At 38.9% G+C, this 24,361-nt stretch overlaps 1 protein-coding gene across 2 annotated transcripts in view; it reads left to right on the forward strand.

The window, feature by feature from the left end:
• DISC1 (DISC1 scaffold protein) overlaps positions 1-24,361 on the forward strand; it is a 202,365-nt gene that overhangs the window by 139,302 nt on the left and 38,702 nt on the right. For both annotated transcript variants that reach the window (XM_035562617.2, XM_050709968.1), the window contains exon 10: positions 16,325-16,385. In XM_035562617.2, the coding sequence (XP_035418510.1) occupies positions 16,325-16,385 (61 nt within the window). The remainder of the gene's footprint in view (positions 1-16,324; positions 16,386-24,361) is intronic.

Genomic DNA, 24,361 nt, shown 5'->3' on the forward strand with positions numbered 1-24,361 from the left:
GGCTGTGATTTGTCCTTAAATGCAGTCCAGACATACAAGCTGTGCCTTTACCATGAAGCTCCTTGATCTGAAATAGTTGTGGTTCCCATCAGCTAGAATTCCCATCATTGTAGCCAAAGTACATTGCTGCTTCCATGCTTTTTGTAAGAGGCTTTTTCCTAAAATAGATTTTTTCAAACAGTGAAGGTTTCTTTTTTCTCTATTGTCCATCTGGTCCCTTACTTCACATCTGGAATGCCATGATTATCCGATCCGCAGCACCAGAGATAATTTAAGAGTCATAAAAAACCAGCAGAAGTTTGTGGAAAGGCTTTATAGCCTATTAGGGTGTCTGTATGTTTTTGCTCTATCTAAGGAGCCTTTGCGTTATTGTGCTGTTTCTAAGGATGAAATTGCCCTCAAGGAAAATTGAGGCAAACACTGAAACTACAGTATGTTTCTTGTTCAGCTTAGGTCAAAACAAAACAAAAAGTTCTTCAAATAATTGACAAGGAAGGATAATGAGTTTTATTTTTGTTATAGATGGGATGAGTTCTGTCTATGTTGTGCTTCCCATGCCCTGGTAGAAAGCAGATTGCATTAACACCTTTCAGAACTGATGAAATCTCAAAACATTGCAAATCAAATATAGGAAATCCAATTTCATTTAATGCCTTGGTTGCTAATTTCTTGGCTAAGGAAGCCAAAAGATAAAAGGTTAATCGAAGATGATTCCTACTAGAATACAAGGCGATTTTTCTGGCGGGGTAACAGAAGCAGTTACGCAAGGGTTTTTTTCTGTTCTCCTTCGTTTTGTCTGCCTCTGCTCTTCCTTGCACACTGCAAGCTCGGCAGCTCTGCTCTGCCATCTGAATCTGGGTAAGTCATTACATGCCTGGCTGGCTGCAGAAGGCTGGCATGCCCCAGGAGCTCAGGGCAGGGAATCAGAAGGTGGCACTGTTCCCTTTCTGTAGGGCTGGAGTGCTGCTAGGGTGCTCTGGAGCACTGGGGTGGAGAACAGCCCCTGGGGTGTCTGCTGCCCAGCATCCTACTGGTCCTGAACGTTCATGGATGAGAAACTCCTACTTTCCAAGTAGAAAATGGATGGCTACGATGCACCTGAAAGCAGGATGGAAGTTGTTTTGAGGAGAGCTCCTCAAACTGCGGAGAGTAGATTTTAAGAAATTGCTAAGATGCTTAGGAGGAGGAGGTGGTAACTTCAGGCAGAAAGCAGTGAGGTGTCAGTGTTTTCTGAAATGAGCATGCCTGGCCCCTTGTTTTACATTTGTCCAGGTCAGCTGGCCAATAACTCTTATAGTTTAGTGGGAGAACAAGTGCTAAAACCTTAAAAAAAAAAAAAAAAAAAAAAAAAGAGAGAGAGAGAACATCAACATGTTAATGTTTTTCAAAGAGTTGTAGCTGTCCAAATATCACAGCACCTCCCACAAGAATACATCTCTGAGCAAGGATGCAATGGCAGAAATCAAATTTAGGCAGCTGTATTTTTCTTTGCTGACATACTCCTCTTTCAGTATTAGTGAAACAGTACTCACTTCCTGCTGCCAATTGCTGTGTCGTGCCCTTTTTAAATATCTTCTGGGGAAGACCACAGAGAGTGAAGCTATTAAAAAATCTGAGGTTCTCTGGGATCATTTGAAATGAATCATTATTAAGCAATTGTGCTTCACAACTTTTTAGAATGTATTTAATTGCTCCTTCTCAAATGCATTTTCTTAGGGAATGGGTCCCCTTTGGACAGCCCCTTTCTCTTTGGGCAATTTAGTCTTAAAAGTGCTGAAAATTGGAATAATGCACAATTAGGAATAATAGTTACACCACTCTCTCATTAGGGAAGCGATAGCAGACTGACAGTCTCATCTGAAACAAAGAGAGCAAAGAGAGCAGCTTTTTTCTCCTCTGTTTGTCTTGACCCTGAGTAGATATATCTTGAAGAAAAGTCTGACACAAATTCCCATATATTTGTGTCTGTGTATGTCACAGAGAAAATTCTAATTGATGTTGCTGTGGGGATGTAGAAATGCAGAATGACAGAAAATCTTTGATTTCCACAGAATAAAATATTTGGCAATTTCTCTACCTCTTTAATGGATATAAAACGTGATGGAAGGTGCATTAGCCATCAGGAACCCAATGGAAAAGAAGAGCAAATTGGAACAAATAGCTGTAATTGAAATAAGGAAAGAAAATACCTCAGGAGTTGATCGTACAAAGTTTGTAGAATTCAAATTCAGCTGAATAGGCCTGAAAAGGCAGAATTTTCATTACAGTAGATCCTATTGAATCTTGTGGTAATATGTTGCTTCTCTGCCTTTGTAAATTCATTTCTCCTTGCAATCTAATCGTTCTAAAGCTAATCTAAGCCTTCCTGAACTACTAAATAAGTAGATACAATAAGCAGTCCATTGATTTGTGTTACTCTACCTGATTTTAGAAGCACTTACACCATATAGCTTTTACTTTGCTGGTCACTCTAGCTCATCTGTTTTTACTGTTGAGTTTTCATGTAATAGTAGGCACCTTAAAATGCTTACTTTCTGAAATATGCCTTTTGTCTGTATTCTGATGGTATATTCATTTTCTTTCAATTTGTGTGTAGTTGCTGATCTTTCTTGTGTTGCTTGCTGTCCTCTGTGTAAAGCGTTTTTTGCCCAGCTGAATATTCAAGTCCTTGCTAACAATTCATGATTCAATAAAAACCTCTTTCTGTTTTGCACATCAGTTTGCATTGCAGGTAGGGTGGAATCTGTTATGTATCTATGTGCTGTTTTCTCCTGAAAAGCAGTATCTTGCACAGGCAAATTGTTTAATTCTCACAACTTCATCCACAAGGAGGTTCCAGGTCTTTAGCTGGTAGTGGTCATGGAACAGGAAGCATTTCACAGGGGTACTTGACTCAAACATCCAAGTTCATTTTCCAGTATCTTTTGTTTTATACTTTTCTACCTTGTTCTGCATATACGCCAGTCATTTCTTCCAGGGCTTGTCAGAAGCTTTAGTGTGTTCTGTTCATATAGATCTATTAGACAGTTACCAAACAGTTATGTATGTGGTACAAAGAAAAGAATTATAAATATTAACGATGAAATCTTCCCCTGTGTCACAGATATAGCCATCTCAGTGTATAAGGAATGACCATTTTTATGCAGTGGACTATGAAACCTGCCATTCAGTGATTTCTTTTGTGTAATCTGAAATCTCATTGTTTGGTTCAATATTATGTAATTTTTGGAGTTACCTAGCCACTGCTTCAAGTACGTTTCTGCAAAGAGTAATGAGAGAGTAATAAGTGTCTGCAGAGAGTAACAAATGGGTTAGCATTTACAGAAAAACCTGCCTCCTACCCACAGGATTGAATCTTAAGATCACCTTTGGCTTAGCAGAGGTATATAGCCCATGTAATACACTGACTTGATGGCTTGGTAAGACTGACTTTAATTGACTACAGGGTTTAGACCAATCAACTGACTTGACCAGATAGTAATACCCTTTGGCTTTTTCTTTTATTTATCTGGGACATCCCTTGGCTTCATCAGAGTTGTAGTCCTGAGGCAGAATTTCGTTATGATATCCCTTCTCCTGCTGTGTTTATGCTTCTCTTCCAGCAGTTTGATCCAAAGAAAGCTGTATGTGAACTCTGAAGTTCATTAGCTACTTGCATAGTTGTGTGTGCACGTGTGCACATGCTGTTTGCCCAAAAGGCACATAATCCTACAGTATATCACTGGGAACAGTAATATACATTATATTGTTACTGGGAACTTCCTGCCTTAGTTTGTTGTATGCTTCCTCTTGTCATTATTAAACTGATTTTTTTGGCCTGTTGCATGTGGGTTTGGTTGTGCTAGGTAGTGGTAGTGTTTCTTTCAGTGGTAGAAATGAAATATGCTTTTCTTTGTTAATTGCATTTTCATGTAAGAAATATATTCTGTGCTGAACTCCCAGACCCTCCAAGTTTTCCTCATTCTCACCTGTTCTTTTAATTTGAATGGGGAAGAAAGTGTCTCTGTGGAGTCCTGAGGATTTCCACACCACCTGCAAGTTAATTTTTCCCCTGCTTTAGAAGAGGCCGGTATTGCTTATCAGGCATTGGGGTCACTGGCATCAGGCCGTACTGGTGTGAGCTGAGGCATTCTGGTGTCTCCCGGATGCAAAACCAGCCTTCTTCTGAGAGGCTCTTAGCCAGGGCAGGAGAGGATTTCCTAGAATTTTAATCATACCCTTTATGTTTTCAACCAAACTAATGTGCTTTAGAGCTGTGCTAATTGACCTGATGTTCTGGTTTTAGATTCGTGGTAGTAACCCTCGGAGCTAATTTACACAATGTGCTTTGAACTGAACTTGGTAATGCAAATATAATGTCCTATTAACAAACTATGAATGGTTCCTACTGGGATTTGTACAATGATTCTGAGCTCATTATTACTGTCATTCAATACTGTGGATGAGTAGAGGAAAAATAATTAAACAAAACAGTACTTTAAATCCCGAAAGGAATATAAAATCAACAAAGTTGAAAACCCAGAAGTCTTAACTTGTGTTTAATATATACACTCTGTGGAAAGGGAGGGGCAGCAGGGGTATGTGTTAAACACTCAGCGTAGCTGCCCAACCTAATTGGATGGAAAAATTGATACCCAGTGAATCATTTATTTCCCCCAAATGATTCCATACTTCTCTGAATTTAAGACTGATAATGTTACATGGAAAATGGTGTAACAAGTATTTTCTTCTAATCCTCCTTTAAATATAAGTCATCCTCTGAAAGTGTTGCTTGGGGATTTAGCTGTGTGATTCCTACTGATATCACGGAAGTTTCACAGCTAAAATGCACAATCACAGCTTTGAAAAGGCTTCTTGCAGTCTAACCCTGTGGAAGCATTGCTGTGTGAGCATTTCTCATTTCCGCAGGTTGGCCAGGTGTAAGCAGCAAAATCTGTGAGAGGCCTTGAAGTTGAGAACACTGTTGCACATTCCTCAACTTTACATAAAGGTACAGGTTGATACACGTCCACTTGCGTTAAACAATGGGCATTCTGGCCCAGCCTTTAAAATTCAAGTGGGAAAAAGGAGAGGGAAAAAAAAAAAAAAGGAAAAAGACAGGCATTCAACTGTTCAACTGACATATCAGTCAGTCAGCCAAGCAAAGAGGCAGCAGCTCAGCTGAGAAAATAGTGTGCAGTATGGTGCCCTGTAGCACTTGTCTCTACTCAGACCTGAAGTAAGTGCCCTGCAAAGCAGGCTGTAATGTGCCCATCAGCTGCCAGACCAGCTCAGACCAGCGGAGTTTTCCCTTGGGCTCAGTTCTTCCAGCAATCACTTTTAAAGCTGCTCTTCGTTGTGACTGTTTTCCTACTTGACTCCATCCACTTCTCTTTCTGGCACTACTACAGCCTGGGCAGGCTGCCTCTCCTGAACCACCTAAGCAGGAAACCGAAGTCATCCTCTCCTGCGTTTAGGCTGTGGGACTGATGGAAAATTTCACTCCTGAGGTCTCAAAGCTGTAATAAGGTGTGGTCCAGCTGGTGGCCTGTCTACCTAGCCATCTTAGCCATGAAGGAGTGATAAGAAATGGGTGAATGTTGCCCGAAGGGCTGATTAGCTTCTGAGAGTGGCCAGCTCAGAAGTAGGAGTTACTGCTGCTTTCTCACCCTAGTGAGAAGAGAAGGTTGAGGGAAGAGGCATAAAATCCTAATTTTGCATATTTTGGAGCAGCTTCATAGTACTGCTGTTGCTATGGGTTTGGGGATGTCCTAAAGATTAGGAACCTGACGTTACCGCAGTTTGATTTCTATTTTATCCCTTCAAAACTTACTCAGAAATTAAAACTCCAGATGACATTTGGAAAATAATTTGTGCCATGAAGATTAAGTCAACTAATTCATACCTAAAGAACATTTGGTATTAGAACTTATTAAACTAAGCTACTGTAGGAAGAGTCTACACCAGCCATTGGGAATTTATTTCAAAGTCAACAGAATAACCAGCAAAGTGTCCTCAAACTACTGGCTTGAGAGTCCTTATTAGACTGTTAGAAATTTTCCTTCCTGGCATTAACTTAAGTACTGGAAGTTTGTTATGTGGACCAAACCAGAAGTAAAATTCCCTGTGATAACAAAATGTTTTACAGCTTAGGGGAAAGAGGAATTTGAAAGGCAGAGGGAAAAAAAAAAAGAATGGAAGAGAAAATGGGACACAAACCATATAGATTCAGGAATCAGAGAGGAAGACAGCTGGGGGTAGTATGGCAGACAAAATGCACAGAAAAGAAAATCGTAGGGAAAATTAAAGAGGAAAGGCCAGCTCCACCAGAACCAGTTATTTTCCTTTGAAAAAAAAAAAAAAAAGCTACTGTATTAAAGCATTGTGCTCCTTTGAAGAATGAATCCACTCATCCTACTTATAACGTAGCAATGTTGAGACTCCATGTGAAGGGCATGGTCTTTAATTCCCTTCCCTTATGGCCATTACTCAAACAGACGTCTTACGGTTTAATTCAGGTAGAATATTTTTCTATCGATGCTGAAACTGTCCACTTGTATCGAGAAAGACATCCTGGACTTGTAATAGGGCTGCTTTTTTCATCATCTCTCTAAGCTAAGTATGAATTAACGTCTCTTTTTTTGCCAAAAAGGTTATCAGGAAACTCAAATATTTTATAGTTTGTCTGGATAAGGGGAAGATGCAAATTTATCTATGGCTCCAGTGACAGAAGAGGGTATGAAGGAGAAAAGATTTAAAATACACAGTAACATAGGTGGAAATTATGTGGTAATGTGCAATGTGATAGTTTGTTTTTTTATTGGAATCTTTTGTTACAGTGCATTTGAAAGGGGTACGTGTAACCCATTTGTGAAATGTACCTTATCATCTTTTGGGAAATGTCTTCACAGAGGCCACCTTTAGAGATATTAACGTGGTGTTTTTCAACAGCACTAGTGTATTAGAGTTTTGTGCTAGAAAGTAAGAAAGCTAATAATGATTTTATACTCTAAGCATTATTTTTAAGCCAGCTAATTAAATTAATAATTCTGTCTAGAACACAGTTCAGAAAATACCTGCCCTCTCAGCAGCGTGCACTTGTATCTGTGACTGCCCTTTGTGGTGCTCGGGGTTAGCATGGGCAATTGGTGCACATCCATTCTTGTAGCTACATCTGTTTTGCTCAACTGCTGGAATTTCCCCAAATCTCTGTAAATCTCTGTTCCAGCTTTAAAGGTTAGTAGGTGAGAAGCTTTTAAGCGGTGACTGCATGTCCGTGGTCAAAAGCATTGTGTTTACTTGGTATGTCAAGTAGATCTAAATATTACTGATGAGCTTCATGAAGCTTGTGAGCAGGTAGTGTTGCGTGAGGAGGAGGAGGTCAAGACAAAGATTATTAGGAATTAAGAAAGACGGTATATTAAGTTCATCTGCTTTAGTCCTCCTGCCTGGAATGAGTGCAGAACAGGCTCTGCCGAACAGCTCCACATTTTTTCTTCTTTGTAAGCCCTGCAGTCGCAATGCAGCAAACATGCCTGTTATAGCCAACGGTGACCAAGTGGTTTACAGAGGGTTTCTGAAAACTGCATTGTATCAAAGTATGTGGGACACTTTCATTTTCTACATTGCTATTCATTGTCAGCTATTTTTCAAAAAAGAAATTGATGCTTTTCCACAGGTGTTCTGCGGTTTGAAGACCTGTTCTAGCTCCTTGGAGAAAACAGCAGTGCAAAAATGCAAGTTAGTGCTATTTGCAGTTATCATTTGTAAGTGTTGGTACAGGAAGTCTCTGCTTTATTTGATGTCATTTCAAGGTTGTTAAAAATAGCTTGCAATGCTGAATATTCCTTTTTCTCATAGCTACTACAATATGTATTACTTCTAACCTTCAGTATATACCTTTAAGCTCTACTTTCCTTTCTTTCAAATCATCTGAAGGACTGATGTCTTAGCAGCCATTTGTTCTATTGAAGTGAAGATAAGTGTCATTTCCCATTCTCAGTGGTAACATTGGCCTTTTTTAACACACTTTTTTCTTGTCAACTTTTCAAAGCACTTATGTCTGTACTCATCTCTCCCTTTCATCTCTTTTAGTAGTCAGATTCTATGGCAGCGTTTGGAAACAAGTGTGGGTTTGTTTTTCTTTTTTTTGGTGGGGGGGTGGGGGGCTGTGCAATTTTGCTGTGGGTTTGCTCCATAACGAAGTTTTAAACAACTTCTGCATTAAATAATTGTATTTGTTGCAGTATAAAATATGTTTTATCTTCTGGCTGAAGGCTGTCTCTATGTGGGTACCTGGATTCTTAATGGATTGTATAGCCTGACTAGCTATATTTGTTGAGCTGGTGAAAAGCTAATCAGTAACATTAAGACTAGCAGGAGATTTTGCAGAGCCCTTTTATTTTGGAAGAGTTTCTGGGGGGTTTAGAATGGTTCAAAGAAATCTTGGACTGTGTTTCCTTTGTGACCTTAAATTAAAAGGCGAAGTGGGTTACTCATTTACTATAATTTTTGGTTGTAATTCAGAGACTAAAATATTAGGTGTAGTACTGAATATGTGAAAGTTCAGCAAAGCAACCACTGTGAGAAGAACTTAAAACAGCTACTGTATGTTTTAGAAGCCTTGACATTACTGAACTGCTGTGACATACGTCTGATGGTCTACTCGATCATCCCTAGTGGCAATGAGATATCCTGTTGGGCCAAAAATTGAATCGAGATTTCACTTGTCTTGTAGTTTGTTTCCTCAGCCAAAAAAAAAAAAAAAAGTTTGAATTGTTCCTTCTTTTCATGATATAGGCATTAGGTGTTCTCAGTTATTGGCAGGGAGCTTAGCCTCTGAATATAGCTTATGTTCTCTGTTGTTTGTCTTGGATAGCTGTATAAATGGCTCATTCTGGGTCTTTTTGTTTTATATAACTGTGTTAAAATAAATCTTACTTTCAGGAAAAAACTTGTGGTAATTCAAGTAACAAGTTTGAACTCTTTTAGTACCTTCATACATGTAGAGTCTGGCTGTCTTGTTAGCTTGTGTAATGGTTTCCAGATGATCTCTTGTGACTGCTGACAATCCACAGAGAACAAACTGGACACATGGCTCTCCTCGATGCTCAGGCTCTGTTTTGTGAGGAGAAATGAGAAAAAAGAGAGAGAGTTGGTTTTTTTTTTTTTTTTTTTTTTGGGGGGGGGGGGGTCTGAACAGATGGTCAGCAGAGGGATGAAACCGGGTAAGAGAAAACACAAAGAAAATATAGGCAGATTGCTCTCCCTCCCCCTGCCCTCTGCTTCATTTTTCCCCCAGTGCTTAGTGAAGAACAGAAGGGAAATCGGAATGGAAAGTGAAGGGAAATTTTCCTTATGGCTTTTGGAAAGATACTTCCTATGCTTAGGTACGTTGATAAATGATTGTATAATGTTCTAGGTAAAAAGTGGCTTGGGTGACTGCAGAGAAGCTAGTAAACGGGTAGGATGGTCCTATTTGTGTGGGGGGTTGGAAGAGTAAAACTCAAACCTTGCCATTTCTGTAGGAGAATTGAAGAGCCTCAGTCGCCTGAGCATGTTTGCAGTGGGGATCTCCAGCATACTTCCCAAAGTGGTGCCCTGCAGTCATGCTGTAGCTGAAAAATGCGCGTGGTTCCACTTCTCAACTAATTTTAAGTAATGTAAAATCTATCCATAACGAAGAAGGCCTTTCTGGGAAACGTTGGCTTCTTTGTGTCAGAAACGCAAAGCAGAGAGATGCCTGGATGCAGGGCTCAGTTCAGGCTTCCCAGAAGTGAGGACATTGCCATCCAGTGCCACGTGCATGGAAAGGCAGGAGCGTTTTTCTCCAAGTTTGCAGCCAGTTTAACGTTCCCTTTGGTGCACACCAAATGCAACATTCATAGCTTTTAAGTTGTGTGTGGAAAAGTCTCCACACCTGTGGTTAGGGGCTCTGTTCCCGGCCTGTGATTACCGAGAGGTGGTACGTGCAGGAGGGGACTAAGTTGGGAGGCCTGGAGGCTGGATGGGTGGGTGGTCTTGCATTATCGCTGTGTGACCCTGGGCCTTAATCTCCTTCCCTGCACTTTTTACAGCCTCTTAAAGTATCAAGGTAATTGTCATGTAACTTCAGTGCTCTGGTCACTGCCGATTCAGTATTTCACCTACAGTCCCTTTAATTTAAAGGCTTTGCTTGCTTTGATATTGAATAATAAAACAATTCTTTAAATTTCACGTGTTTTTTTTTTTTTCAACAGTAGATTATTTACTGAAAGTATTTAGAAGGTAATTTGCCTTTCCCCTGCTGCTCTCTCCCACATGTAGCACAGGAGGAACCTCTCTGTCTGGCTCACTAGATTTTACAGAAATCGGAAAGAAGCTTAGCATCCATATGAAGCTATGGTAATTCCCTTCAATTTAGGCAATTTAACCGTCACAGAACTGAAGGGTCACCTGTCTCTTTGGATGAAAAGTACCACATACAAGGCAGAAGGTTTAGGAGGTAAATTCTAGGAATGTCTGGTTTTCAAATGTGCCTTTTTATGAGGCACAGCTTTCCCCCTCCTCTTTTCAGCTCTGCAAACCTTTGATGCTTCACCCAGAAAGATAGAAATACAAGTTGTTACAGGCAGAGTTGCTATCATCTCCTGTCATTTCTCTTTATAAGATCTGTTTTTTTTTTTTTATTTATTTTATTTCTTTGTCAAACTTCAGTTCATGCTGAGTTTTTCTGTGCCTTACATCTGACCTGACATACAACCTGAGGGCAGGATGTGGCCTCCCTGCTCAAGTCAGTAATTTCTACTTACTGTATATGTTTAGCTGTAATTTTTCACATCAAAGTCAAGATATCAACTTAACTCGTTGCAGACTCAGATTCATTAAGTTGCATAAAGGCTACAAATTAAGCTAGCTATAAATAAGATGAGAGCCTTGTATGCAGAGAGACAAGCAGATGGAGATCCTTCTCTGAAAAACCAAAGAGCGCGTTCATTGTCTGCTTCTGCTATGTGTGAATGAAACACTGCCATCTCTACAAATGAGCTGGTACTTGGTCTTTCTGGGGTCTCCCAAAGAGAAGGCTGGGTTGTGTTGGGTACTGCAGTGTCCACCCACTCCAGACATGTCTAGAGGTTAGACTGTACTGTTCAGGATGTACCTACGTGTTTTAGAAAACATTAACAGTAGACCTACTGTATCATCAACCCCACGAGAAACATCCTAAGGAAAAGAAATTGTTCGCTTTGGTCTTTTCTTCTTTTCCTGTTTCAGTGCAGCACTAGTGGGAAAAAGCTGTGCTGTCCTGTGCTCTGCCAATTTTGCATTTCATTATTACTTTTCATGTATTTTTATTGCTTCTCAACCTTTGTAAAAATATGAGGGTATGAAATGGAAGCTGGTGGTATACTGTAAGGTTTTTAAGGTCAGCAATCAAAGTATTGTAAAACAGTGATGCTCAAGCTGGATCCTCTAACTGGTTGTTCCTATATATTGGAAGAGTTGCCCTACTGTATCAGAGGAGTTGACTGTCTAGTGCTGGAAAGACACTGAAGATGATGATGGAAATTTTCATACGGGCGAGATGCAACATACTGCATCCATCGTTGTTGTGAAAGCAGTGGAGTGGCATTTGAGAATAGGTTGCTAAAAGCCCTCTGTCCTCTTGTGGGATGGGATTATGATATATCAACGTTACCTTCAACTCTATCAATACCAGGTTATGTCTTTACTTGTGGGGCTTTAGCATCATAGATGCTGAGCCCTGTTTTTTGTCTTCACAACTCACCTTCTTATTTGTGGAACAGCCAAACCATTTAGACTGCTCCTAAATTTTGGCCACCTCATCTCCAGTGGCAGTAATTTCCCTAGGCTAATTTTGTGCTGTTCTGTAATGATGTTTAAAGGATTAGCAGATTTCTTAAAACAAAACGCAATTGCTTGAAGAGACAGGTAGTAACTACATATCTCAATATTTATTTCGTTACTGAAAAATAATCGGTGAACCAGAATGAATTTGGTTTATTGAGTTAACCCAGAATAACAGCTCTTTTGGAGTATTTTCACGTCTTTATTGAACCACCTATTTTCCTCTCTTTAATTCTGGCATTTTTTGTTCTTTTTGAGTTCCATGGGAATAATGCACTGGAGAGATGCAGTTGTTCTTTATTCAAAGCTTGTTCTTTGGGTTTTTCCCATGTCTGTCTGCAAGTTGCAAAATTCCTTACTATTCTGTAATCCGAAATCTTGTTACCGTGGCTTGATAAATCATCTTGACATGCAGTTGAGCAGCTGACATATCTTCTCTGAAGTTTGACTGGCTTTTCAAGTTAACCTTTAAATATATCGAAGCTTTTCCACAGTTTTTCAGACCAAAACTTCACACATTAATACGGCACATATTCCACTACAGAAGAGATCAGATGGTTTCAACTGATCACGTTCTGCTTTTGCATTCCTCTTAGCATTAGTAATCGTTTATACACTTCAAAGATAGAATAATGACAGGACATCTGTCAACCTTGTTTGCAACTAATTCTGCCCTCAGTGTTTACTGCAGCTGGATCAATGCATGTCCTTGCAGTTAATTTTATTTTTATATCATTCTAAAGAGCCAAATCTCATCCCGCTTCCTTAAGTTGGGCAAAAATCGCATTGAAGTCAGTGGGAGTTTCACTTTGCGTTACTAATGAAGTACTTGAGAAGGAAAGTAATGCTTGGGGAAGGGAGAGGCTAATTGAATTGGCTTTGGGCTTGTCGTGCAGGCAGGCAATGTGTGGCAGTTCTTTTTCTACTGGGTCTAGATCTGCTGGCAGCTGTTGCAGCTCTTCCAACCTTTAATGTGTCAAAATGTGTCACCGCTCACTCACAAAAAAAAAGGGAAAAAAAAAAAGTCCAATAGTCTGTTGGAGTATTAAAGACCTGTAGGGTAGCATTTAAAATGGCTATGATATTGAGTATGATATTGAGGCACTTCAGTTTTAAGAACCTTCTTTTCTGAGGTGCCAAGCACCCACATCTGGAATTTCCACTGGGTTCAAGGTGTATCAAGTCAGATACTCATTTTTTGAAAATTTTGGATGTCATGGTCTCTGAAAGCAGATGTCATGGTCTCTGAAAGCTCACTTAGTGAGAACAAAGATTGGGGATAAAAATAATGATATAGTTTCACATGCAGGCTCAAATACTACTACTTGTAATTAAGAGAAGTAACATTACCCTCGGGGTGCTCCTTTCAGATGAGAAACACACGTGATATTTTGAAAGAAAGCTATATAAGTTAATTATTGTAAGATGTTTATGCAGCTTTAAAAATGGTAGATTTGCACTCTGTGCCAACTAAAAGGCTACCACAGGAGCTCACTGCTGCCCCTCAGCTCCATCGCACCAGGACTGATCCTACGACTGGGCTTTGCTGCTGTAGGCAGGAAGGATATAACATAAGAGAGAGAAATGCTGAATCACTTTTCTTCAATTAAGGCTTCACAAGAAAAATGTGTTTTTAACCTTAGCAAATACCCTGGTGCCTGATCTTCCATGGGTATGGATATGTTTTTATTCTAATAACTCCCCTTAAGGCCAGTATGAGCTAAGCATGTAAATCCCTGGAGAACCAATGAAAAAAAGCAATCTCATTCACTTAAATATAAAAATAAACCATTTGGCATGTTTATGCAGAAAAGAGTCTCATAAATTATTACTACTTTTTTTTTTGTCTGTCATCTAGTGCTTTCCTAGCTAGATTTAAGGCACGCATGGCTTCCAGTTTGCACTTTGTGTGCTTTGAAGTGATGGTGAATAGATTCATTAAGCTAGAACAAAAAACCTGCTAATTTGTTGCTTGTCTTCTATTTCAAATGGATGATCTAAAAGGCTGAAAGTATTTGTGTATTTGTTGCGGTGCTGCTTGCAATTTGTTACAGCGGAAGTAACCCCCACCGAATTTTTAAGCAGTATTTTCCTTCAAGCAAAATCTCCAGGTCACAGCTCTTTCAATTACGTGCACAAGAAGGCAAGCAGACAAAGCTAGTCTGGATAGCTTTCTCTTTTAGCAACAAAGTTTGCATTTCTTTTAATGTAGTTAAAACATTTGACGGAGGGAGTATGGTTTAGTGATGTGAGGTGATTTCCAAATGAGTGTTAGCTTTTTACTGACCTACTTTCGACTGGCGGTGTATTCTTGTCCATTACTTTTTGTCATTGAATAATGCTGATATATTAAGCTGCGTGCTTCAAGGGCATTGTAAAATTGCATGTAGGGGCAGGACTGAACTGTGAAAGTGCGAATTACTCCATCAGATCATACCCAATTAAAAAGTGACAAGCACAGCAGGAGAAATTGAAAGCAAGGTTTATCTTTCATGTAACATAAGAAGTCACTATATCGGTTAGAAACAAAGTGAGTGTGAAACAGATTCTCCACCTCTTCTCATCCCTCTCCAAAAATTATTAATATCTACTGACTTTATTATCAGAACGAATAAGCCCCTGAATTGTAACAGCTCATGTTCAAGGATATTACGACAATGGCAAGAGAATGGGAAGTACAGCAGCCACATACCTTGAAGCTATCTGTTATCAAAGTGTGCGCTGAACCTCAGGTCAACGCATTGCAAATTGACAGATAGGGAGTTTTGAAAAGCTGGTTGTAGTTTATATAAAACTGTAGTGTGTCATTAAAAGAAGACTTGCAGGCTCTCTGCACTTCCACAGGAAACACGGGAATAAAAGAATGGTAATGAAAGCCAGAACTTTTACTGAGCCCTGTACTTGTTAGAAAACTCTGCTACAAGATAAGGAAACTTGTTTAGTTTCCAGTGCCATTGCAAAAATCCTCATATAACCTTTTGCTTAACGTTTGCCAGCACTCTTCTAATGGTGAGATAGATCTGTGAACGTAGAAATGAATGCAGTTGTCTATACACAGTATAATCTTCCATAATCCTGCTGGCTCAAGGTGTTGTGTTGCAAAACCTGTTCTGACAGTGATTCTGGATTAATGATACCATGGATGACATTGTGATGCTTTAATAGAGAATTAGGGTGTGTGTCTCTGTGCGCGTGTATGTGTGTATGTATACATATATAATCTGATAACCTCTCTTTTTAAAAAAGCAAACAAAAAAATGAATCAGCTTCATGAAATGTGTCCCATGTTTGCTATTGAGGTGCAGACTGCTTCAGCGATGTGTGACTTCTGTCTGACCAGGTGAACACCTTCTGCAGATAGTCAATTCACATTGACCCTGATGTTTGCTGCAAATGGTATTGCCTGAGTAGGTTTGTGCAACTTTAGAACAACAAACCTGTTTAACACCAAGTTTTCAGACTAGACGTTAGTGTGTGAAATTCTATGTTATGAGGGGAAAAAATGGAAAAAAATGAGAGGGAAAGTGATAAATACATGCAGCACTTGATTTATGTTAGCTCAACCTGGAAGCATTGTATTGTAGAGGAGGTGGCAGGAGAAGATGGATAGGTAAATTCAGAGGGTAGATGATCCACACAGCAAACCTGTAGAAACAGCCATACTCTGTAGAATCTGTCTTCACATAAACTGAACATAGCATTGATGTGCAGTGCGTTAAGGGTTTCAAAATGACTAATCAATTAACAGTCCTACTAGACTTCGAGCAGCTGTCAGGTAAAGATGGTGATAATAATAATGTGATGATCCACTAAGAGCCTCCATTTTCCTGGAGGGGATTTGCCTTTTCCCCCATTCATACCCAGGACGGAGTACCAAGGATCTTACATAGCTTTGTTATTTTGTGTTACATTGAGTAAGTAGTTCATTGGAGTTTGTTCTCAGTGAAGAGGTTGTAGGGACTCGTGTGGAGATGATATCCAGGTCCTAAGTTGTTTGGCTGGTTCGTTTTTAGGTCATAAAAAGCTTGTGTGGTCAAAAAAAGCTTTCCATACCACACTGTTCCAGTTCTGTCAGAAGAAATTTGATAAAGGTTTCAGAGGATTTTGCAGGACTCTTGTTCAGGGATTGCTGAATTAGGCTTGCCTACTTCTGAAGGTAAAGACAAAGATCTAGCAGCGTTGTGTGTTTTTTTTCATTTGTTTTGACAAGATACATTCTATGATACGTGCCTTCATTAGTCTCACCATTTTTCTGGTGCAACTGAGTGGTTAATTTAGTGATGCATTAATCAGTAGATATATTAATTTAGGACACATACAATAGACTTTCAAGAAAAAAGGGGGAAGACATATACTGTAATTTAATTCTGGAAAGATTATTGGAATTCTCGTTTTCAACTGATGTGTATAAAAATATGTGGGTAAGAGATGAGATGGTTTAAACAATACAAAACTGTTCAGTTATACCATTACCTAATTGTTGAATTTTATCTTGCAGTGACCAGTGTAAAAGAAAATGCTGAAAAGTATATGGAGATGCTGGAAGATAAACTACATAGGTAAGGATGATATCATGGAAACCTCTGAAATATTAAAAATGTTTCTTAATGCATCATTGACATACATAAAAGTGTTAGGGAATGTTTTTGAACTTGCGTTAGAATAATACCAGAATTGTTCAAGGTTGGAAATCCCCCAAATGTTCTTCTTATGACCTCTGTTCCTCGCCGTGTTCAGCAGCTTTACCAGCAACCTGCCAAAGGATGCAGGTAAAAGAAATAAACATTGTTTAGGGCATTCTCCAGTACACAGGACTGCTCTTGAGCAGAGCTGGTACAGCCAGAGACAAGGGAGTGTGCATGCAATTGATGCACATCACTCCAACTCTGCCTGCAGGTACTGTGATCTGTGGTGTGAACCATTGAACATCCAGAAGTTGTGGAGTACTGGGGATGCTGCAGCTGCAAAAGGCACTCCTCTGTTCCTATGCAGAATTGAGCTCTGAGCAGAGCCAAAGAGTCCCTTGCTATAATTCTGGGCGTCCTTAACAAGTAATGACCCTTTATATAACAGTTTTGAAAGAATGCTATTTTGGGGAATTAGAAAGCAAATAAAAACCAAGACAACAATGGAGATATTTTGGGAACTGAATCCTAATGTAGAATACACTTATATTTATGGTTTTGTTGTTTTTCTAAAGCAACGCTAGCATTTATATTTCCTCCTCTTGCTGTGTGAAGGGGGCTCTAGACTAGTCCTCAAGGTTTAGGCTGCTCCTTGAAGGATTGTTAGTAAACGTTGCGCTACTGTTGTGATAGAAAAGTGGACTTTGTCTCCCACAAGTATTTATATCAGAAAAAGCTTTCATAGGCTGTATTTGAAGTTTATGCCGTAATAAAAATGCAACCGCCCCAAATTAATGCCACTCCTATTTCTGTTTTTGAGCAGGTGTAATTAATAATCTGCCTTCATTTTGTTGTTGCATTGGTAGAAATGTTTCCAGATTTTAAAATTTGCTCACTCACACTGTTGAATATAAAGGTACTTATTTTGCATAACTTTCATGCTTAAAAGTAAGTCTGAGCTGGGTGAAAAATGGTGGAAGTGGACTTCAAAGATCAAGCTGTGTCTGTCTTGCGTACCCCCCATAACTTTGATACTTCATAACTGATTTCAGAACTCTGATTTCAGCTTAGCTAGAGAAGTCTCAAATACTTAAGTTTAACACAAGTCTTAAGAGCCTCCTGTGGGTTGTTTAAAAAAAAAAGGGGGGGGGGCAAAAAAAAAAAAAACAAACACCCTACTCTTTATTAAAATTTAAAACATAAGGTATAGCAACATATATTGATGCTTCTAGCCTGTGAGGACTCAAATGATATATCAGGCTACTAGAATGACATAAATCCCTCTAACTATTAAATACTTGGAGAAGGCTGTACAGACTTTTTTTTAATCTGCTTTCACAGAATTCATCAGATAGCTTTGCAGTAGTGGTTTGTTTTTAGTTTTTAACATCTGTTTATATAACATTTGGGTTGTCTGGAAACTGGAATTTTCTTTACAGCATCCATACTTTAACTTGTAATACAGTTTTAGGTGTCTTGACAAGTGTTGTTTATGAGCTTTCAGCATCCTTTTTACCCTATTCCTAGTATTTGTGGGAGAAAATCCAAGGCTGAACTGTTGGTATTCATCCTGCTTCTGTGAAGAGTATTCTTTCAGGGCAAGGATTAAAAGTTAAAACCCTTTCTTGACACTGCTTTGTATTTTGGAGGCTAGTGCATTTCTTTATGGACAGTAGTTGACCATTTCAAACCTTACTTAGCAGATCTAAGAGTTTTCAAGTGTTGTAAATTTTTTTTTTTGCTTTTGTATACAAGAATTGCCTTCCTTAGTACCATACAAGCCTGAGCCAGTTTCAGTCTAGGTTTTCTATCACAAGGCTACAGGCTTCAAAGTTGTGCTGTTGGGAGATGAGTGTCCTCCCCAGCCTTTGCTGGGGACACAAATACATGAACTCCAAGTGCTGTGTGTGTGTCACTGCAGCTGTAAATGCGGTTTTAATATTCACTTCAGAGCTTGCCATCAGCTTCTCTGTCCCTAACTGGGCACCTGGATGGTCCAGCCCTCCAGACTGTTGTGGTAGTGCCAAACTTCTGAAATTTCCCTTCCTAATAATGATAATAATAATAATCCAACAGTGTTGGCCAAGCCCCCAGACAGGGAAGATTCAGTCCTGAACCAGTTTTTCAATATGTAAAAATGGTATTATTCTAAAAATAGTTAATTTCATGTAATTAAGGGCTAAGAATTTCTTGATATATTGGTGGGAAGAGAAAATGTATGATGTTTTTACCAGAAAGTAGGATACTGCATCTTTAAAATAGCGTTATATTTATGCAAATTAAGTGGTTATAGTTACTTTTTTTTAAAGGTTATTTGGTCTCTAAATAATTAATTCCACCTGCTTTATAGTGTGAGTAAGCAAAAGAAGTAAACAAGAGCCCAAGAGACTTTTTTCACCCTACTTAGCGAAGTTACTTGAGAGACTGTTTCTCTTTTTTGGTCTTCATGTAGGTGCTCATATTACTCCTTAAAAATCATAAGCTGAAGACCTATTCTCCAAGGAAAGTTTAAAGAATATGGTTTAAGATTACATTCTTAAGATTGCATTTCACCTCTTCTTCAGAGGTGAAATTTGCATCTGGCTCATGGATGCACTTTTTTGATGCCTTTGAGACCAGTAGAGGATCAAGCATGTGCAACAAGAATTCAAATAAACTTTTTAAGTTTTTCTGCAGATGAAACATCACTTCAAATAGAAGCAACCTAGATTCAAATTAAAGTATAGCTTCAAAATAAGGTAGAACTCTTAGTAATGTGTTTTTTGACTGATATTATAATAAAAGAGAATTAATGAAGAAAATTCAGACCAAAACAGCTTTAATGAGTTAAAATAATAAGTTAAAATATCAGTTTTATTTATTTATTTTCTCTCTTTTGTTTATTTTCTTAAGGAAAGTGTAGTTTGGAATAAATTCTCATTTTGGTTTCATTTTCATTTTGTGTTTTCTTTTTTTTTGGGATGTGGAGTACCTAGCTTATCCACTGGAGTACCTTTCTCTCTCTCTCTCTCTCTCTCTGAAAAAAAAAAACAAGGAACAAGTATAGCACTTTCGACTGAAGTCCAAAAAATGGGTTCGTTCTCAGATAGTTTAATACAATGTTGATGATTGATTAAGAACAATACTCCTTAATTGTCTTGCATTTACAGAAGGAAGAACTTTTTGTCAATGCATTGACAAAAAAGCAAATATATTCAGTATCTAATAATTTCATGTAAAAGAAGCTAACTGCCAATTAACTACACTGATTTTTTAATATTGTTTTTCCATTTAAAATACAGCTTGCATTCTGAACAATGGACTGACGATTGTTCAGGACAGTATCCTTCAAGAAAAAATAGATAAGTAGCAGGTTTAATAATCCTGCAGGCTGTTTCTTTTCCAATCACCAAGATACTTCAAACCTCTCATAGCTTTTTTTACAGTCGCTAGCTCTTCTTTAAAATAATGATATTAATCAAATACCATTGCCATTGCTTCCATTTACTAATGGCACTGCAAATTGCTTTACTTTTGCTGTTAAACAAGATATGTACAGAAGTGGTCAGAGGACAATGAGACCGTGTTCAGTGAAGACATTTCTATGGGTATATCAAGTGTAAGAAGTCCTACGTGGACAACTTCAGCTCACCACTTGTGCTGAATGCTCTCCTCGATCAATACTTAAGCACTTAATGAAAGTGGCCACATTTTGAAAAATGTGTGGGGTACTAATAAACACCTCTGAGATCAGTGGAAACTGAGAGTAAGTACCAACTCACATTTGTTTAGGTGCTTAGGTGTTGGAATCTAAGTCTCGATTTGGCATTTGCAGTTACTCACCTGGTTTTGAAGTTATCTGCCTTTTAAGTGGGTAAGAAACCTCTGATCTGTATTTCTGTCTGAAAAGTCATCATCTGAGCTAGCTTACATATCGCAATGAAAGTCATACGATGTGACTGGTTGTACATCTGTCACATTTTACATGCACCCTATGTCTCATTAAATCTCTGTCCTAGCTTCAGTCTATGTCACTTCTATCACAGAGGGGGCTGTGGGAATGCATGTGCATATCAAGATCAATCTCTGTGTGATCTATATTTGATAGCTGGAGAAACCCCCAAAAATGTGTGGAAGAATGTAGAATTAAAAAAATATATATCTTTCAGACCATTGTCCTTGCAGAAGCTAGTAAATGTTCCATGGCAAATACAGTTATCTTGCAAAGTGCTGTGCAAAAAACAGGAATTCGGTTATATCACCAAAATATGCAGCAAAAGGATTTCTTTCTTTCTTACCTTTGGAGACATTGCTGATGTTCTAGCAGTAGTAGAGGAAAATACCTGTTTTATTTTAAAATATATATACATATATATATATATATATATATAGGAGGCTTTTATACCAAAGAAAACTAAGTATCAGTAGTATTGCAAATCAGCTTCATGAGATATAGGATGAGATAACAATGCTTTATTTTTCATGTGTCCATCTGCTAGATATTTGTAGAAACATATTTGGAATACATTGCCCTTGTGAAATTTATTAGAAATTGATAATCTGTGAAATTTGCTCTCTGGAGCAGATGGAATAAATGTGGCAGAATTGTTGCAAGAGAGTGGCAGCTGAATATTTCTTTTCTATATGCCGTGGATCATTTGACATTTGCCTTAAGAACTTCTTTTAACATACCAAATATTTCCTGGGTGGCATTGCTTGTTAATATAAAAGTTATGCCTGAACCATAGCCTAAACAATTAATGATAGATACGCTACGTGATGAAGGGGCATCTCACAAGTGAAAAATGCATTTTTGGGGGGAGGAGGCAGAGTGAAAATTAAACATAGGAGAAACAAAAGACCTTGGGACTCTATCGTTTATCCCTTCGCTGACACTCAAAATCCAAGAGCCAGACCTGCCATGGAAAATTGAACCCTGAGGCAGCAGAAACCCCAGGAGGAGCTGGTTTCATCGCTAATTAAATAATTAGGCTTTTCAAGATTTCTCAAGACAGTCATGATTTTCTGCAGTCAGGTGAGGTCCCTGTGTCAAAGTGCACACACTCAGAGCCCTGTCTGAAGTCTGGCACCGTGCTTTTGAAGAGTAGGCTGTGGTATCCAAGCCTACAAGCGCAAGCTTGCAAATATTGAGCATTTTGGTGACAAAGCCCCTCTCTGGCAGTCTCCAGCCTCTTATCTTCTGCAGGGCTGAGATTTCATCTTGGGCTGCTAGCGTCCTGCATGTCATTGTGCACAAAGCCTGGCAGCTGCTAGAGGAGAGTTGCTGTGCAAAGGCTGCTAGTAAGGCTTTCCAAAAGCTTTTCCCCCTCCTGTACACAGCAGCACGAGCGTGTTGGGGAGTGCCAGATGGCCTGCGGTAATTTTGTGTAACCCGTGACCCACCTCAGTTGCACTGAGGGCTGTTTCAGCTGGCAGCAGTGTTGTAGCAGTGCACGGATATGACTGAAATGCCATCTTTGCCTACCTCCCCCTAAAGATTAGGCGTTTTGTATGTTGCTTCCAAGAGGACACGCAGCCCCAGCGCGTGCAGTATCATCATCTGATCTTATTTTGCTTACCAACAGTTCTGCTGCAGTAGTGTTAAACATAGGCTAGACAAAATGCTGGATACTTCTAGTGACTCATTTAGTCCCTTTCTTCTTCCCAGCTGGTCTAAGTCATACACAGCTGTGAGAACATTAGCTTCGAAATGGGGAGCAAGAGACGCTTTATATGCAGTGATGCATTCCTTTGTATCTCGTGGCCCACATGGTGATGGCTTCTAAATCCCTTATCATAACTGCCTCAGGCTGGAAACAATTTTTTTGTACCAGCCGATGTAAAGATGACATTTCTTGAGCTGAGGGAATTTAATGTGATTGTACTCTTCTGCAGGCCTCAAAGATTATCCTACGACTTCCATTGATCACAAAACCATGGCTTTTTAGTTGCTGTTTCTAATTCCCAGATAGGAATCATGAAATTATTTTGGGGGAATAATATTTTTCAGGAATAACTGTGACAATTACACAAAGGTGTTTTATTGAGCTATTTTCTGTGTTATTCTGCAAGAATGTGGAAATGAAGCTAGTAAGAAATGCCTGCTAGTGAGTTGTAATATTGCAATGACGGTGCTTTGCCATTATTGATTTTTAAATGATACAGCACCTTGTAACTTTGTAAATGTATGTAAAACCTTTTTTCTTCAATTTATTGTCTTTAGCTATTTGTCCTGGTTTGTTTTCTAATCAGCAGTGTTTGTTTTCATTTTAATGACTTTTTTCAACTCCTGGGTGCTCAGGACATGAGGTGTAGTGGAGTCGTACCCTGCTGTAAGGTGCGCTCCTTTGCACACCTTGCAGCTCCTTGTTCACCGAAGCGTGAAGGGGATTGTGTGTGTTTAGCAAGACTTGCATTCCTGTAAAGGAAATTTGTGGTTTTCTCATGCAGGCAATGTTTTTAATGCGTTTGAATGTCAACTACATTGAGCTGCATCTTTCAGACGAGGCCTCCAATGTCCTGAGGGTCCCAAACCATAACAGAACAACTCAGCATTAATTGCTAAGACATCACATTCCAGTTTACTTGAAAATGAATGGTCTTACAACAGTCATTTTTGTCACCTATTGTTCATCTCATTAGTTTACATACCATGTATCTTGGGTCTCCTCTGTAACACGCTAAGTCTCCAAAATGATTTTGGGAGCAGAGCTGGGTATGAATGCTCTCAATAGCACGCTGAGGGGATAGGCTGATGGTCTGAGAGCTCAGAGAACATCAAAATGGCCAAGCTTCCTTGTGGATGGATGGTTATCTGTCATCTGGTTACAACTTCTCTACTGGTCTTGTCTGTGTGGGATATACATATATATATTATAATATGTTATATATTTATATTGTATTTATAATATAGTATAATATAATATGTATATATATTTATAGAACATAGAACATATGAGGTTAGTTTCCCAAAATGTTGTTTGCCCATAACTTTAAGGTGTTGCTTATCCTCATCTACCTGAAAAAGTGCTTGTGCATGTCAGTGCAATCACTTGTGTTGCCTCCCTTTGTAACAAAGGACTGTAGGACTAGGCCCTGTGTGGCTATCTTAAGTGTTGAAAATTGGGAACGTGGTTAGATGTTGGTGCCACTGGAAGTGAACATAGTAAATAAGTTATCAGATTTGCAAAATTGGAAGGAAATTGCACACTTCTGTGACATCTGAAGGGATTCTGCCTCAAATCTGTTTTGCTGTTTTTTAGAATAAAACCATCTTGTTTTAACATATTGTGGTGTTTTGTCATTCTGATAGGTTCACAAAAAGCTCTCAACCACCACCACCAGCAAAACACTTGTCTGGGTTCAGAAACATTTAAAGAACATTGCAGTGTCACCAAACACACGTTGGGACAATTGAACACTTTTCTTTGGAGAATCAATTCTCCTTGTTCTGAACAATACAATACTCTTTATTTCAGTCACCTTATTTTTCAGTTTACACGAGAGACGCTGTCATGAAAACAGGGTTATTGTTTCTTAAAGTCTTATGTTTTCCTGATATTATTTTCCAGCCTGAAAACAGCAACTTATGTCATCGTGCTTACTTGCTGTGGAAAGGTCATAATATCATGAATTGAAGGATTATCACTTCAGCTGTGTAACTGGTAACAAGAACTTAGGAACTCGTGAACAAAAATAGCATTTTGAATAGATTTCTGTAGGGGAGGAAGAAATTAGCAAAGATAGTGTACATACGCAGAGTTGCTCCCACTCAATATTTGGAAACAATATTCAAGCTGCTTTAGTACCCCACTGATCTTTTGTATTGGTAGTATTCTGGTGAGGGGAAGTTTGCTCACCCAAAATATTCATGAATAAAATGAGCTGTGAATATTGAAAAGCAAACAGCTAAGTGTGTTAGCTAATAAATG

This window comes from Cygnus atratus, chromosome 3 (assembly GCF_013377495.2).
Source record: "Cygnus atratus isolate AKBS03 ecotype Queensland, Australia chromosome 3, CAtr_DNAZoo_HiC_assembly, whole genome shotgun sequence".
In the NCBI taxonomy this organism is placed as follows: domain Eukaryota; kingdom Metazoa; phylum Chordata; class Aves; order Anseriformes; family Anatidae; genus Cygnus; species Cygnus atratus.